The sequence below is a fragment of the Carettochelys insculpta genome, chromosome 28, assembly GCF_033958435.1.
Source record: "Carettochelys insculpta isolate YL-2023 chromosome 28, ASM3395843v1, whole genome shotgun sequence".
NCBI lineage: Eukaryota > Metazoa > Chordata > Testudines > Carettochelyidae > Carettochelys > Carettochelys insculpta.
Window position 1 is genome coordinate 3494928 of NC_134164.1, and position 15244 is coordinate 3510171.

Consider the following 15244-nt stretch of genomic DNA (forward strand, 5'->3'; position numbering starts at 1 on the left):
TCACACTGTAGACTCATATTTAGCTTGTTGTCCACTATGACCCCAAGTCCCTTTCTGCAGTACTTCTCCCTAGACAATCACTTCTCATTCTATGTGCAAGAAGCGGATTGTTTCTTCTTCTTAAACTTCATCCTGTTTACCTCAGACTGTTTCTTCTGTCCAGATCATTCTGAATTTATGAGGCTATCCTTCAAAGCAGTTCTGACCCCTTCCAGCTTGGTATCATTTGCAAAATTAATAAGCTTATTCTCTAAGCCAATACCTAAATCGTTGATGAACGTATTGAACAGAACTGGTCCCAAAACAGATCCCTGCAGAACCCTACTTGTTATGCCCTTCCAGTGTGACTGCAAAACATTAATAACTACTCTGAGAATGATTACCCAGCCAGTTATGCACCCAGCTCATAGTGGCCCCATCTACGTTGTATTTGCTTAGTTTATTGATAAGATGATCATGCGAGACCATGTCAAATGCCTTACTGTAGTCTAGGTATACCACATCTACCGCCTCTCCCTTACCCACAAGGCTTGTTATCCTGTCCAAAAAATAAAAAAAAGGCTATCAAGTTGGTCTAGCCTGATTTGTTCTTTACACAACCATGTTGGCTGTTACCTATCACCTTATTTTCATCCAAATGTTTGCAGATTAATTCCTTAATTATTTGCACCACTATCTTCTCCGGCACAGAAGTTAAACTGATTGGTCTGTAGTTTCCTGCGTTGTTCTTTTTTCCCTTTTTATAGATGGGTGCTATGTTTGCCCTTTTCCAGTCTTCTGGAATCTCTCCTGACTTCCAGGACTTTGCAAAGATGATAGGTAAAGGCTCAGAAACCTCCTCTTTCAGCTCCTTAAATATTCTAGGATGAATTTCATCAGGCCCTGGTGACTTGAGGACATCTAATTTTTCTAAGTAATTTTTAACTTGTTCTTTATGTATTTTATCCTCTAAACCCACCCCCTTCCCACTACCATGCATTATGTTAGGCATTTCTGCATCCGCCTTCTTACTGAAGACCAAAACAAAGAAGTCATTAAGCTCCTCTGCCATTTCCAAGTTTCCTGATATTGTTTCTCTCTCCCCTCACTGAGTGGCAGGCCTACCCTGTCCTTGGTCTTCCTTTTGCTTCTAATATATTTATAGAATGACTTCTTCTTACCCTTTATGTCTCTTGTTAATTTGAGCTCCTTCTGTGCCTTAGCCTTTCTAAACTTGCCCCTGCATACACACACTGCTTGCTTATATATATCTTTTGTAATTTCTTCTACTTTCCACTTTTTATATGACTCCTTTTTGATTTAGAGATCATGCAAGATTGCCTGGCTAAACAAAGGCAGTCTTTTATCCTACTTTCTAGCTTTCCTATGCAGCAGGATAGTTTGCTTTTGGCCCCTTAATAGTGTCCCTTTGAAAAACTAACAACTCTTCTCAGTTGTTTTTTTTCTTAACCTTGCTTCCCATGGAACCTCATCTACTGGCTCTCTGAGTTTACCAAAATTTGCGTTCCCGAAATTCATTGTCTCTATTTTGCTGTTCTCCCTTTCACTATTTTTTTGGAATCATGAACTCTATGATGTCATGGTCACTTTCTCTCAAGTTACCTTCCACTTTCAAACTCTCATTGAGTTCCTCCCTATTTGTTAAAATCAAATGTAAAACTGCTTCCCCCCAGTAGCTTTTTCCACCTTCTGAAATAAAAAATTGTCATCCATGCAGTTCAAAAACTTCTGGATACTCTATGCCTCACTGTGCTAGTTTCCCAACATATGTCCAGATAGTTGAAGTCGCTCATCACCACCAAGTCCTGCATTTTGGATAATTTTGTTAATTGCTTGCAGAAAGTCTCATCCACCTCTTCTACCTGGCTAGGTGGTCCATAGTAGACCCCTATCATGGCATCACCCTCAGAGCAGCCTGGTTTAGAACCAGAAATGAGCTCTAAAATGCCAAATCCAATGTTGTGATGAAGTGGTATGAAACAGACCCTTGCCCTTGAGGTTTCTCATAGTCTAATATGCAATTTATTCAACATGCAAGTGACAGGTTGACAAGCAATCGATTTGACAGTATATTGGGAAAACCTTGAGTCCCCTACAAAGATTGGAGAAAGATGCTTCATCTATGCCTGTAAACCCAGCTTATAGTCTGTGGTCACCAAGCAAATTTCAAAGAGGCTTCTTGGTCAAATTTGTAAGGGCTTGTCTTCCCTTTTATGTTGGTGTAATTTCTGTCACTCATGGGAGAGACTAAGGTATCCCCATACATGACAAATCATTCCATCATAAAGGCTCATGTGGACAAAACTAGGTTGGCTTCTCCTACCAACACTGCTATCACCTCCAGGTGAGGTGGTGTTACAATGCCTACAGGCAAAGGGTCTGCCATCAGCAGTGTGTGGCTTCATCAGATGAACCACAATTGCTGTAATACATCTAGGGTAGACTAGCACTCAGAGTTAACAGTGACCAAAGCATTTCACTCCTCAGCATAACAACAGAAAATCAAGTCACTGAAGAGGGTATAAGCCTCATGAAGAATTAGTTGGCTTACTGGGTATCTAGCTGCAAATGCTATGTGGGGGGAAGGGCACATGTTTAACACCCAAGAGTACAAGATCCGACTACCCCTGTGTTTAGGGACCTGCTAAACCAAACTGTGATATGTGCTTGACTGGGAAGAGAAATGGAATAATTGGATGGCATCTAGACTATTAGAAACTTTTCATTAAATTTAAATATATTGTGCCAACACCAAAGCTGGGGCAGTTCCAGATGCAACTGCGCTATTTACTAGAAAAAGCTAATAAAATACCCAGCTAATATCTTTACACATTTGTTGCTAATTTAAATCTTCCCCTTCACCACAAACTTTGGTTCCTAGCCCATCTTCCACAAGGAAAACATTCTATCAAATACACTGGCAAGCTCAATGCAGCCATTTTAAGACCAAGGTTAAGAGAAAACACTGATGTTGAGTATTTTCACTATCTTTAGTGATCCAGACTTTTTGCAGTTGATTCATTCTGGAGAAAATGCACATCTGAATAATTTCCACAGGTCAACCCTGAAAGAACACAGGCTGCAGTCCAAAGCAACTTAGTGGCAGAAATCAGGGGGGCAGATAATTGTAACTCAACCTTTTTTTTTTTTTTTTTTTTTTTTAATGAGCGTTTACCAGAAGTTGTATCTGATACTAAATGAAAATAGTCAGCTCACTTCTCCATGAAAAAAGATAAACTAGCATATCCAAATGCCACAGAGGTCAAAAACAACTGGTATTACATTTTAAGTGCATGTTGGGGAAACCACCGAGTTCAGGAAATAACTCATATATCCCTTCATCAAAGGCATTTATCCATTATGTGTACTTAACTTTAAGGGAAAACTGAGAACACCCTTCAGAGTTTTTACACACACATTGAAACAGCCAGATAGCATTCACACAAATTTCCTTTTTATTCTCTCTCTTTCTGTTGATCAGACCTCCTGACTTCACAGGGACAAGGGTTTGCACTGTGAAATACCTTCTGGGTCATCAACTACCACAGGGTTTGAGCTGTCATTTGTATCTCTTTTATCATTTGTTTTTAAAAACAATTTCAAGAAGATTGCAGTGGTTTTAATACCTGACTAAAATTTACAATAAAACATATCTAAAAGAAATGTCTGAATTTTCAGGACAAAATTTTACCTCTCAAAGTCATTAGACTTTAGTGGGTCTTTAAATTATAAATACTACACTATACATATGAATCAAACAACGATCCCCTTTGAGAAAGGCAAAACCACAGGCAATCTGTTTCTGTAAAGCCTCGCTCTTTACACTCCGTTGACAGAGAACCAATAGAATATCAAATGCTCACAAATCCCATGACCTAGGATATGTTGATGCTGCTATTATTGATGCATTTGATAGGAAGTAAAAGAAGCCAAGTTATATAGTCCCCAAAATTAACATGATTTGCATGGGTTGCTATGGGGGGACATGGAAAATTAGCTGAGTCTCTTAAGTTTGGCAATTTGAAAGTGTACTTCAAATTTAAAGATCAACAGGTTCAGGTAAAAAAAAATACACAAGTGATCCAGCCACATGCAGATCTGACAGTCTATTATTACAATTAGATGAACCATACCACTTTCATATAGCAAAAAGACACATATCAAGATCACTTACATAATGAGATTAAATTAGTCTGAACAAATTAAGTAGCATGGTAATCCAGCAGAGGAAAGAAACACAAATTACCTGAACTGTTTTAGGCTTCAAGATATGCAAAATCCAAAACAAAATGAGTCTACCATAAAAGCGATGCCTATTTCAGTAATATGCCAAAAAAAAGACTATTTACATGTGTGTCAATCATGAGTACATGCAACCAACAGGGAGAGACCATGGATGAATTTAAAAAGAAGTTCAGTCAATGATCTTGTAACACATGAGACTTGCAGCACATACCTGTACTTCACATTACCTTTACTCAGTCAAAGGCCTTAATTCCAAGCACGTAGTTCCTCTGCCCCCATTCCCCCATGCACCTCTGCAGAGCAGAAAATCTATTCTGAGTGGTAATATTATCAACATCCACTTTTATTTCTAAAGGGAATGCATCTGTGTTGCAATCACAACAGTTCCGGGAACCCAGGTGCACAGTCCTATGCTCTACTGCTCAGCTGCCCATGTGTGTCCCCCAAAGGTCATATGTTAGTTATCTGCACTTTAGTTGTCAACAGTTTCCAAGTACCCTTCTTTGGTGGCAAAAGATGTTTGGAGACATCTAAACCTGGACTCTGAAGCAAGAGGGCTGAGATCAATTAAGGTGTAAACTCAAACCTGAAACAATTTCAGATAATCTCTCCAGCAAGATTCAAAAATATTTTGGGTACGTTCAAACTTTACTAAAAATCCTGTTTATAAGCAAAATACGTAAGATTCTTAGCTCTTGGCAAATTGCCTACGGGCAATCCAGAGCAAATTGTGCAATACTACAAGAAGGTGAGGAATACAGGGGGAGAGTCATGTTACCATCTATTGTCCCATTCTCTCCACCAAAATTCTCAATCTTCCTGTTTAATCCTTCCTACTCCTCCCACAGCTCATCTAAACTGACTTTTACTTCTGAATCTGATTAAGTTCTACTAAAGCGTTTTGGTATTGTATGTAGCATGGTCATTAGACCTCCATGGTGCCAAAGCCACCTGTGAGTTATGCATAAACTCTCAACTGGTTAAACAATCCGTTATGCTTCTAGCAAACCCATCACCTAACTCCAAAATGCAGAAGGGTCAGCCAACAAATGGAGCCCTGGGTCCTCAAAACACTGATGTTTGATTTGTTTTTGGTGGAGTGGGGGGGAAGAGTATATAGATATTTAAAAAAAATAATCTATTTTGCTATTCTACAGATAAACTTAAAAACAGAAATACATGGTAGAGAACAGCAGTGACATGGTGAGGCCACAACTTTCACAGGAAAACATTTTTACCCAGAACCGTTTAAGTTTATGTTTTTGCTGTCTACTCACCATTTTGTACCTGTTTCATAACTTTATGTTATTAGCAGAGATCTGACAAAAGTATATGATTCAGGAACACCACCTAATGACTGCTAACTTCTGCTCTGTGGCTTATATCCCTTTTCAGTAGCATGCCAACAGTAGTTTCTCTTATTTTCCTGTTATGTAATACAACACAGATTGTAAGTGCACCACTGGCAACATGCTAAATTTATATTTTCTAGATAAAGAAGAGACAGGGCATTACCATGAGCTTCAAACATTGATATTCCTTGTTCAATTTGTCCAGAACTTACTTTCTTTCACTATGTTTCAGTAAACTGAATACTCAGGATCTAAAGATCCTGTAATGTCCAAGGCCTGAGATTAACAGTTATTTTTCCACTAGCTACATCTCACCTGAAGGGAGGAGATACTTCAGACAACTACAGAAAGGATTAGTTCTGGATTAAAAGTGGCCAACCAGATCTCAGATTTGGAAACATTGCTAAAAGACCTAAGAATGATCTTAAGCAAGGAACACCGAGGAGTGGTCTTAAAAGAAGTGAAAGAATGTTAGAGTGTAAATTAAACTATTTTGCAAAGAAGAAATTTCTAGATACATAATAAAATAATTTGCAATTGTATTTTGAAACCATTGAAATACTTTTTATTTCCATTTGCATCACTTCATAGCAGCTTTAACTCCAGACAAGGCCTAAGAGGTGCAGGCCATTAAAACAGAAGGAAGGAAGAATATTCTGAATTTGAAATACTGATAGGTAATGGACGCTAAGAAAAGAACTAAATTGATGTACTTCTCATGCTCTAGAATGAACAGTTATTATGGATAATACTTATTTCCACAGATACTCAAGTTGTTTAGAATCTTTCTTGGTGGAAGAATGACTTTACGGCCAGAAAAAACTCCCACTAATTGGAGAGTCTGGAGTCTCCTCAGCTGGAAAGGTTGGCTATGATATTTGAGGATATATTGGAGACTAAATACATTGCCACAGCATTTTTTGCAGGCTATAATTATTTAAGTGCCAATAATGTAGCTCACTGCTGTACAAAACTCAGAAGAGAAGTTCCTGTTTGGGAACAGCTTACACTGTCTGTGCTGAGAATTTTCCAGAGAGAGGCACCAAAGCAGCTCAACTCACTCTAGCAATGGTACAGACCAGCTGCAGGTGTTTTTAGACATTATCATTAGCTCTGCTCCATGATACGCTCCTTGCTTGCAGTAAAGGAATAACTATTTGTAAAAGTGTAGTGCAACCTAAACAAATGTATCTACAAAACACACCATGACACCCAGAAGAATGCTCCACCTCAGAGCACTGCTTTCTCACGTAATGTTTTGTGATGGGCTAACGACAGTATTTTTGCTGACATGGGAGCAAGCTGAGAGATTTAAAAGGAGAGCAGGGTGCCTAAAGCACATAGCCTGGAATGCCATCCCTAGACTATCAGGAGGGAAAGGAACTGGAGGAGTGATGGGAACTGTGACCTTTCTTAAAGTGAGAATTCACGCTGTAGCAGGGTACAAACTGATCTCCACTAGCAGCAGAAAAGACTCACCCCCTTCTCTTCCTAAGTACAATATTACATAGGTGGGGTTTGCCTTTTGCCCATCAGTTATGAGCCATTGCTGGAGGTAGGATACCAAATATAGGCCAGTGTTCTGATGCAGCATGGCACATCCTATATAAAAGCACAATCTAAAGAATTAGGCATCAGTCTGGGCAATGTTTTCTTCCCTCCCTCCCTCCATTTGCTTTGCTATAGTAAGGCTTTTATTTTTTATTTTTTTGTGGTGGCCACACTTCCCATTAAGAATATATTTAGAAAATGCTCTCATTCAGCTAGTCATGCAAAAAAGGGTTCATTCTTTCATTTAAAATAGTTTTATTCGTATTCGAATGAATAGCTGCTTATGTGTTATATGATAAATTGATCTGAAATACACGTTTAGGAACTACAACCAGTGTGTTATTACTGTACTTTATTGCCAAAGTAAAAGACCATTCTCAAATATAGGCTGGATTGTATTTTAAAACTCAACAACAAATTAAAGAAACTTTGTACAACATAACAAAAGTTTTATATTATGTCTGAATAAGTGGGCAAACAAAAACAACAAGAAGCCTGTAGTACCTTAAAGACTAACAGATATTTTGTAGCGTAAGCCTTTGTGAGAAAAGACCTCCTTCATCAGACAAAGACGACAAAGGCAGACAAACTCAACAATTCACTTTTTAGTTAAAGACGATCACTATGATTTGCAGTTGTACAACACATTACCTTTCAGGACAGGACATCAGCATGTGGAGGGGCTTATTAATTCCCACTGAATTCAGAGTTCTACGATCATGTCTACACTAATGAACTTATAGCAACACAGTTACACCGATGCAGCTGAGCTGCTATAAGACCACTCATGTTATTTGATGGAAGAGCTCTCTCAACAAGTGGCAGGAGCTTTTCCACCAACATAGGGCTGTGCATGCTACCACGTAAGCCAGTAACACTTACGTGACAAGGGAGTATTTTTTTGCTGATTTAAGCGTCTGTGTAGACATGGCCTAAGTTAGAGGTACTCAACACAGCTATGTGGCAGGTATTGGTAAGCATTCAAATCTTTGTTCATCTTGCTGAATAGGAATTATCAACTTCCAGCCTGCATACTATTTTGCAAGACTGTCCATTTTACTTAAACCCCGCCCCCCCATAGTCATGGCAACCCCAGGATATTAGAGAGACTAGATAGGTGAGGTAATATCTATAATTGGCCCAACTTCTGGGAATGAGCGAGACAAGCTTTTGAGCTTCCAGATTTCTTCAGGTCTGCTTATTTGATCTATTATGTTAAAAACATTTTCCTGTCAACAAAAAGAACTAATGCTCCTATAGCAATGAAGTTATTTACTACTTCAAAGAATACTTGCGATAGTACTGCTCATCTTTAAGCCCCACTAACAAAACCACATCACTGCATCTATGCCTTCATATTACTAATAACTAAAAGCCAGTGAAAACACTCAAGAAATATAATGCTTCAAGATGTTACTTTCAGTTGTGAAAGTAATTAAAACTTTGGAAAACTTTGGACTCTTTCCCAACATCTTATTTGCTACTAAATGTTTCACATAGTTCTCACGTGCACATGGGAATACATGAATTTAGGTTTTAAATACTCCTTTAACACTTGCATACTATTAGCTTTTACATTCTTTCCTGCCTTCTTCCAGTTTTGTGAACGCACACATTTTCAGAAAAAGCATTATTTTTGTAATGAATCATATTAATCTTGTTTTGGTACCTCCCTTATCATCAGCTAATCTGAAAACTAAAATTTCTAGGAACACCCAACACAGGACAAATAAGCACGAAAGTCCCTGCAACATCAAATAAACATTCACTAAAGAAGGTTGCTACTAGGATGTGCTTACATTCAAGCTACTCTGTAAAGAAACACTATGTACTCAAGAGTTGACCACAATGGTGAAAGCAATAACCATAGTCCTCGGAAACATTCTGAATTTGGCATTTCTGAATGCCCATCACTGGCAATGGTTTGTAGTTACTATCAAGGGAGGTACAAGATAAATATGATTCGTTGCAAAAGCAATGCTTCCTCTGAAAACATGTGAAAACCCATACATCAAGCTCAATTCAGAAGTTAAATCATACACCAGTTAAGGAAATCTGACTTTTATTAAGCTATAACCTAAAATCATTGTAAACAAGGATGCTTAGGTTTCACTATATTCTCTACAGCAAACCAGCATCAGCTGCTGTTAAATTTTATTTTTTTCGTAGTAATATTCAAGTTCTATACCTGTCTCAATCCACTGGTCAGTTTCTGGATGAACATACTGTTCTTCTTCATTGCAGTTATCAGACACTCCCCAAGTTGTCACTAAGATTTCTGTTTGGTGTTGTTTACTGTCCCCCTCAGCAAAGAGAGGGAGCCGTATCCAATGTTGTTTTAGTACCTATAAAGGTTGTTCTGATCCACCCATTTGAACTGTTCTCAAAAGCAAGAGGCGCAACAAGCTGCAGAGTTGAAAAACTGAATAGGTAGACTTTTTCCCCCTTGTGTACAATCGCCATAAAGTGAGAAGTAAACCCTACAGTTGCTCTCATTTCTGTCACCGACATCGCCTCCTCCCTCCTTCAGAAAAGGACAGCTGTTACAACAATGAAGTGCTGGAAACAACCCTGACTAGATGGGGGCGCTTTGTGTTTTCCCAGAGCCGACTGACTACACACAGTATTCTTTGAACTGATCTTATTGTTTACCCTCTGCTCCTTGTGCTCCTTCCGCCCTCTCCATCCCCCACCTCGAGTAATCAAATTCTGCCCACAACTGCTAGTATATCATGTCGACAGCACAAAGCAATGCAAACGCTGCACCTCCTTCCTCTTTCCAAGCTTCCCTCCTCCCCCACAAATTTATCTCAGGCTATCTACAGCTGGTCTAGTTTTGTTTTGTGTTTTTAAGAAGGTGTTTCCACATCTCTCATTCCCTCATCAACTTCCCATGACACACACACACCATACGTCAGCCACACATCAGAGACTCACCGGAGTCCCTTTTAAGAGGAAGTTAGTCTCAAGGGGTAGCCCTGTTAGTCTGTAGCTTCACAAAAAAAAAACAGGCAGTCCTGTAGCACCTTAAAGACTAACAAATGTATTTGTTAATGACCTTTTGGGAGTAAGATCTGAAGATCTTTATTACCTAATAAATAAATTTGGTAGTCTTTAGGGTCAATAGTCTCAGAGATGTAGCCGTGTTAGTCTGTAGGTACACAAAGAACAAGCAGATTTTCTAACAATGTTACTAAGTTATGAGCTCTGGTGGGTAAGAAGTGGCTCTTACCCACGCACGCTCATTACCTCAGCAATAAAATTGTTAAGCCTTTCAGGTGTAAACGGAAGTTAACATCTAATAACCAAACAAACGGGGGGGGGGGGGCAAAACCCCAACCCCTCCCCCCACACTATTACGCACCGAGGGCAGAGAAGCCCCACAGCCATCGCCTCCTTGCAATCGCCGAACCAACCCCACCCCTCCCCCAAACACCCACCCCGGGGACACTCAGGCTGCCCCCCGCGGGCCACAGACCAGGGACCCGCCCCGGCGCAGCCCCCCCGCGCTTTGTGCAACCAGGGTTCCCATTTCTGGCTCGCACCACCAGCCACGGGAGCGGACCCCACCCGGCCCCTCCGCGCCACGCTCGTGCTCCCCGGCGTCGGGCGGGGCAGCGCCCCCCAGCAGCCGCACGGCCAACGGCGCTGGCGGCCATTGCTGCCCCCCCCCCCCCCCCCACACACGGGGTCCGCCGCTCCCGCCGACAGAGAAAACCGGACCCCCGGCCTGGGCCTCACCTCAAAGCGGCTCTTGGTGACCCCGTTCATCTCCCGCCTCATGGCGGGGCCGGCAGCGGAGGGGGGCTTCCCCCCCCGGCTCTCTGCGGACGCCGCGGCGGGGGGGGCGGGGGTGGTGTGCGGGCTCCGCGGCCTCCGCCCGCCGCCGCCGCGTCTCCTCCAGCCTCAACTTCAACCCAAAACAAAAACACTCCGCACCTGCCAGCAACAGCGCCGCTCATTGGCCAGCGCCGGGCCCCCGGGCGGCAGGGGGGGGAGGGGGCGACAGAGAGAGAGAGACAAGAGACAGCCCCGGCGCGAGCCCAGCCAGCTGGAGCACGCGCGGGCCCGCCGCAGGGAGGGAGCCGCAGCGGGGCCGGGCTCAGGGTCGCACCGCTGGGGAAACGCAACCCGCTTGTGTGGCAGGGGCCCTGTATGCCCCTCCCCGCTCTAGCGAGGAACGAACCGCACCCCCCCGCCCCAGAGAAGGCGGCACCGCTCCTCTAAGCCTGGTGAGGCTGTATCCCCCCGCCCCCCGGGACACTGCACACCTCCCCAGCACCCTACAACCTCCAGGGGAGACTGCGTCCTTCCCCACAGCCCTGCAACCGCCAGGGAAGATTTTAATACACCCGCCCCCGCGGTCCTGCGTAAGGCTGGACCCTGCCTTAGCGCCCTGCATACCCCCCCACCGCAAAGGAAACTGCACCCTTTCCCAAGCGTTTGCATCCATTTCTTGGGCCCTCTAATCTTCACCTCTGTGTTACTATTCGCTCTTCAACACAGGGCAGACAAGGGCACCCCTTACACACACACGGCTTCCAGGGGAAATTGCAATTTGTTGGTATTACTGAACCCTTTTCTTTCCTAGCGGAGATCAATCCCCCGATGGGTGACTGACGGCAGAATCCGCATCCCTTTCACCTATCCCTGGGGACCAGCCAAGGCTACACGTACCCTGGGAGAGATGGCATCCGCTCCCTTACATCCCGCCACCCCTCCCCGCCAGAGAGCTGCATGTACCCCTGGGAAACTTCAACTATCAGCCTCCCACCACCACCAAGCCTGACCTGTGGGAGACTGTAACCTTCCCCCCCCACGTCTCCCAACGCTGGCAAAATCTACACTCCTCCTGCTCCCAGGGCCCTGCACCTATAAGCACTGATTGTTTACCCCAGCTGGAGCTGATTGTGCACCCCTTAAACGCTCCCCCCGGTGGTGCTGGGGGAAGACTGCATCACCCTCGAGAGCTGGTAGGCTCCGGGGCGATTGCAGACCTCTCGTTGGACCCCTGATGCGTACAGCTCTCGTGCACCTTATTCAGCCTCCTGCCGGGGGACGGTTTTGCTTTCCAGCGCTTTAGGAACGCAGGGGGAGGAAAGGTACCCCCAGCTTTTCCTCCCTTCCCCATTTCCGGCAAGAGCGTCCTACAGACTGCGTCCAATCAGATCCATGCTTAGTGAGGTTTTGGAGTGACGTAACTATTGCGGGAAAATCGAGCGTGGTGGAGAGCATTTAAATCGAGTGAGTCACTAGAGCGTTCAGCAAGAGGGGGGAGTGGCTCTGGGGAAGGCAGGAGAGATACGTTCAGCGGAATAGTAACGGAGAGGAAGCCGTGCTAGTCTATACACTATCAAAACAAAAAGCAGTCAAGTAGCACTTTAAAGACTAGCAAAATAGTTTATTAGGTGAACTTTCGTGGGACAGGCCCACTTCTTCAGACCATATCCAGACCAGAACAGACTCAATATTTAAGACACAGAGAACCAAAAACAGTAAAAGCAAGGAGGACAAATCAGAAAAAGATAATCAAGGTGAGCAAATCAGAGAGTGGAGGGGTGGGGGGGAAGATCAAGAATTAGATTGAGTTAAGTATGCAGAGGAGCCCCTACAGTGACTCAAAGTTCACATCACGATTTAAACCATGTGTTAATGTTCCGAATTTGAATATAAATGTCAGTTCATCTGCTTCCCTTTCTACAAAGGAGCGATAATTTCTTTTCAGTAACACACATACCTTGAGGACATTGACAGAATGGCCCATTCCATTAAAATGTTGACTAACTGGTTTGTGGATCTGGAGTGTTTTGATGTCTCTTTTGTGCCTGTTGACCCTTTGTCTAAGGTACAAATTGACATTTATATTCAAATTCGGAACATTAACACATGGTTTAAATCGTGATGTGAACTTTCTGAGTCACTATGGCCGTGTCTACACGTGCCCCAAACTTCGAAATGGCCATGCAAATGGCCATTTCGAAGTTTACTAATGAAGCGCTGAAATGCATATTCAGCGCTTCATTAGCATGCAGGCTGCCTCGGCGCTTCGAAATTGATGCGCCTTGCCGCCGCGCGGCGCGTCCAGACGGGGCTCCTTTTCGAAAGGACGCTGCCTACTTCGAAGTCCCCTTATTCCCATGGGCACAGTTGAACAAGCTTATTCCCATGGGAATAAGGGGACTTCGAAGTAGGCGGCGTCCTTTCGAAAAGGAGCCCCTTCTGGACGCGCCGCGCAGCAGCAAGGCGCGTCAATTTCAAAGCGCCGCGGCAGCCTGCATGCTAATGAAGCGCTGAATATGCATTTCAGCGCTTCATTAGTAAACTTCGAAATGGCCATTTGCATGGCCATTTCGAAGTTTGGGGCACGTGTAGACGTAGCCTATAGGGGCTCGTCTGCATACTTAACTCAATCTAATTCTTGATCTTCCCCCCCACCCCTCCACTCTCTGATTTGCTCACCTTGATTATCTTTTTCTGATTTGTCCTCCTTGCTTACTGTTTTTGGTTCTCTGTGTCTTAAATATTGAGTCTGTTCTGGTCTGGATATGGTCTGAAGAAGTGGGTCTGTCCCCCGAAAGCTCACCTAAAACTATTTTGCTAGTCTTTAAAGTGCTACTTGACTGCTTTTTGTTCAGCGGAATGTTGTTCTGTCGCCAGAAGCCCAGACGGGCTGAAGCTTTGGGACCAAAAATCCCCCTGAAAGCATTCTCGGCGTTAAGGACAGCCATTCCCACAGGCCGCCAGGAGAAACTGAACAGGAACAGTACACTAATAGACTACCCCAAAACTCCAGTGTTACACAGCAGTTTGTACTGCAATTTTTATTTTGGTCCTCTGTACTCTTGTCAGTCTGTAGTGGACATGAGATTGATTTGATGAAGGGGCTCTGTCCCCTGAAAGCTCATCACCAAGTAAATCATTTTGTTAGTCTTTAAAGTGCTCCATTTCTGCTGTTTAGTTTAATACACAGTGCACATCTACAGTATTCTCCTTCAGAGGATCTCAAAGGACCTTAGCAACATCACCTAACCTTCCCCCTAGCATTGCAAGGAAGGTTCAGATAGGAGAAACCAAGGCACCAAGAGGAAAAAAGCATTATTCAAGATAATGTGGTTAGGTTGGGCTGTAACTGGATTGAGAACCCAAGTCCCTGATGAAAACTACTTGTCTCCTCACCTCAGACCAGCCAACCAGTCAGTGCTTACAGGAGCTTGTTCAACTGTGCCCATTTCAACCTGCTATGAATCCTGCATAGCAACAATTCACACTTGAAATTGTACAACTAAGGCAAAGAACCACCTAAGCCCCACAGTGGTATTGAGGAGACAGATGAAGTCTATCAAAAATTAACACATTGTAGTTAAGGGCCCTTAAAAGGAACTAGTAGCAATATCAAACTACTGCTCTGTATCTGCTGCATCTTACCCCTAAGCACATGGTACACATCTCAGCTTGACAAGCCACTGAAGCCTGGTGACTGCTGGACAACACGGGAGTTTTGTGTACAGAACAGATTTATCCAGTAGATTAGAGTTCCATGCAGACGTATGTCTCCACAAAACATCTTGCTAGAACTAAGTTAGTTGCCAGCTACCAATGCAAATTAGTTGCAATTCTGAACAAGGATTGTGTTTTATGTACATACAATGCTCAGCACACTGAGGTACTAAAAGAATTAAATGAAAAGACCTTGTAAACTGAACATATTCATCTTAAGAGGGTTAGTCATGAAAAGCCCAAATCTTTAGGGAATACACATTTTCCCCCTCATTTTATTTGTTCCTCTTTACTATTAAATCAGATAAAGTCTGTAATTCTAAGGCAAAGCACTAAAAACTACAGGTAACGTAGCACAGAAATATCATTTTAGGGACAAGCTGGGGGGCAAAGATGGTTGCACTCTTGGGATTTTAGCCTGCTGCAGCCCACAGGATAAATTAAGCTGCCAATGGGCTATGTCACAGGCCATAAATCTATGTTGGACCATACACTGTGGAGATAGCCTTAGCGTGCCCCTTGCACAAAGGCATACACAGGAAGCAGCCTATGCCAGGGTAATTCTCCCCCAGACTCGGTAGCACAAGTTTTGGCTCCTA

The 15244-nt window shown here is 43.2% G+C and overlaps 1 protein-coding gene across 2 annotated transcripts in view; it reads right to left on the bottom strand.

Annotated features, from left to right (window-relative positions):
* The window catches only part of FBXL20 (F-box and leucine rich repeat protein 20), a 72056-nt gene extending 60995 nt beyond the window's left edge, over positions 1 to 11061 (bottom strand). Inside the window, exon 1 of one of the 2 annotated variants that reach the window (XM_074978768.1) lies at positions 10890 to 11061. In XM_074978768.1, coding sequence (XP_074834869.1) covers positions 10890 to 10931 — 42 coding nt within the window. In that variant the 5' untranslated portion in view covers positions 10932 to 11061. The remainder of the gene's footprint in view (positions 1 to 10889) is intronic. The other variant, XM_074978769.1, reaches the window with a different exon arrangement.
* Positions 11062 to 15244: the final 4183 nt, after the last annotated feature.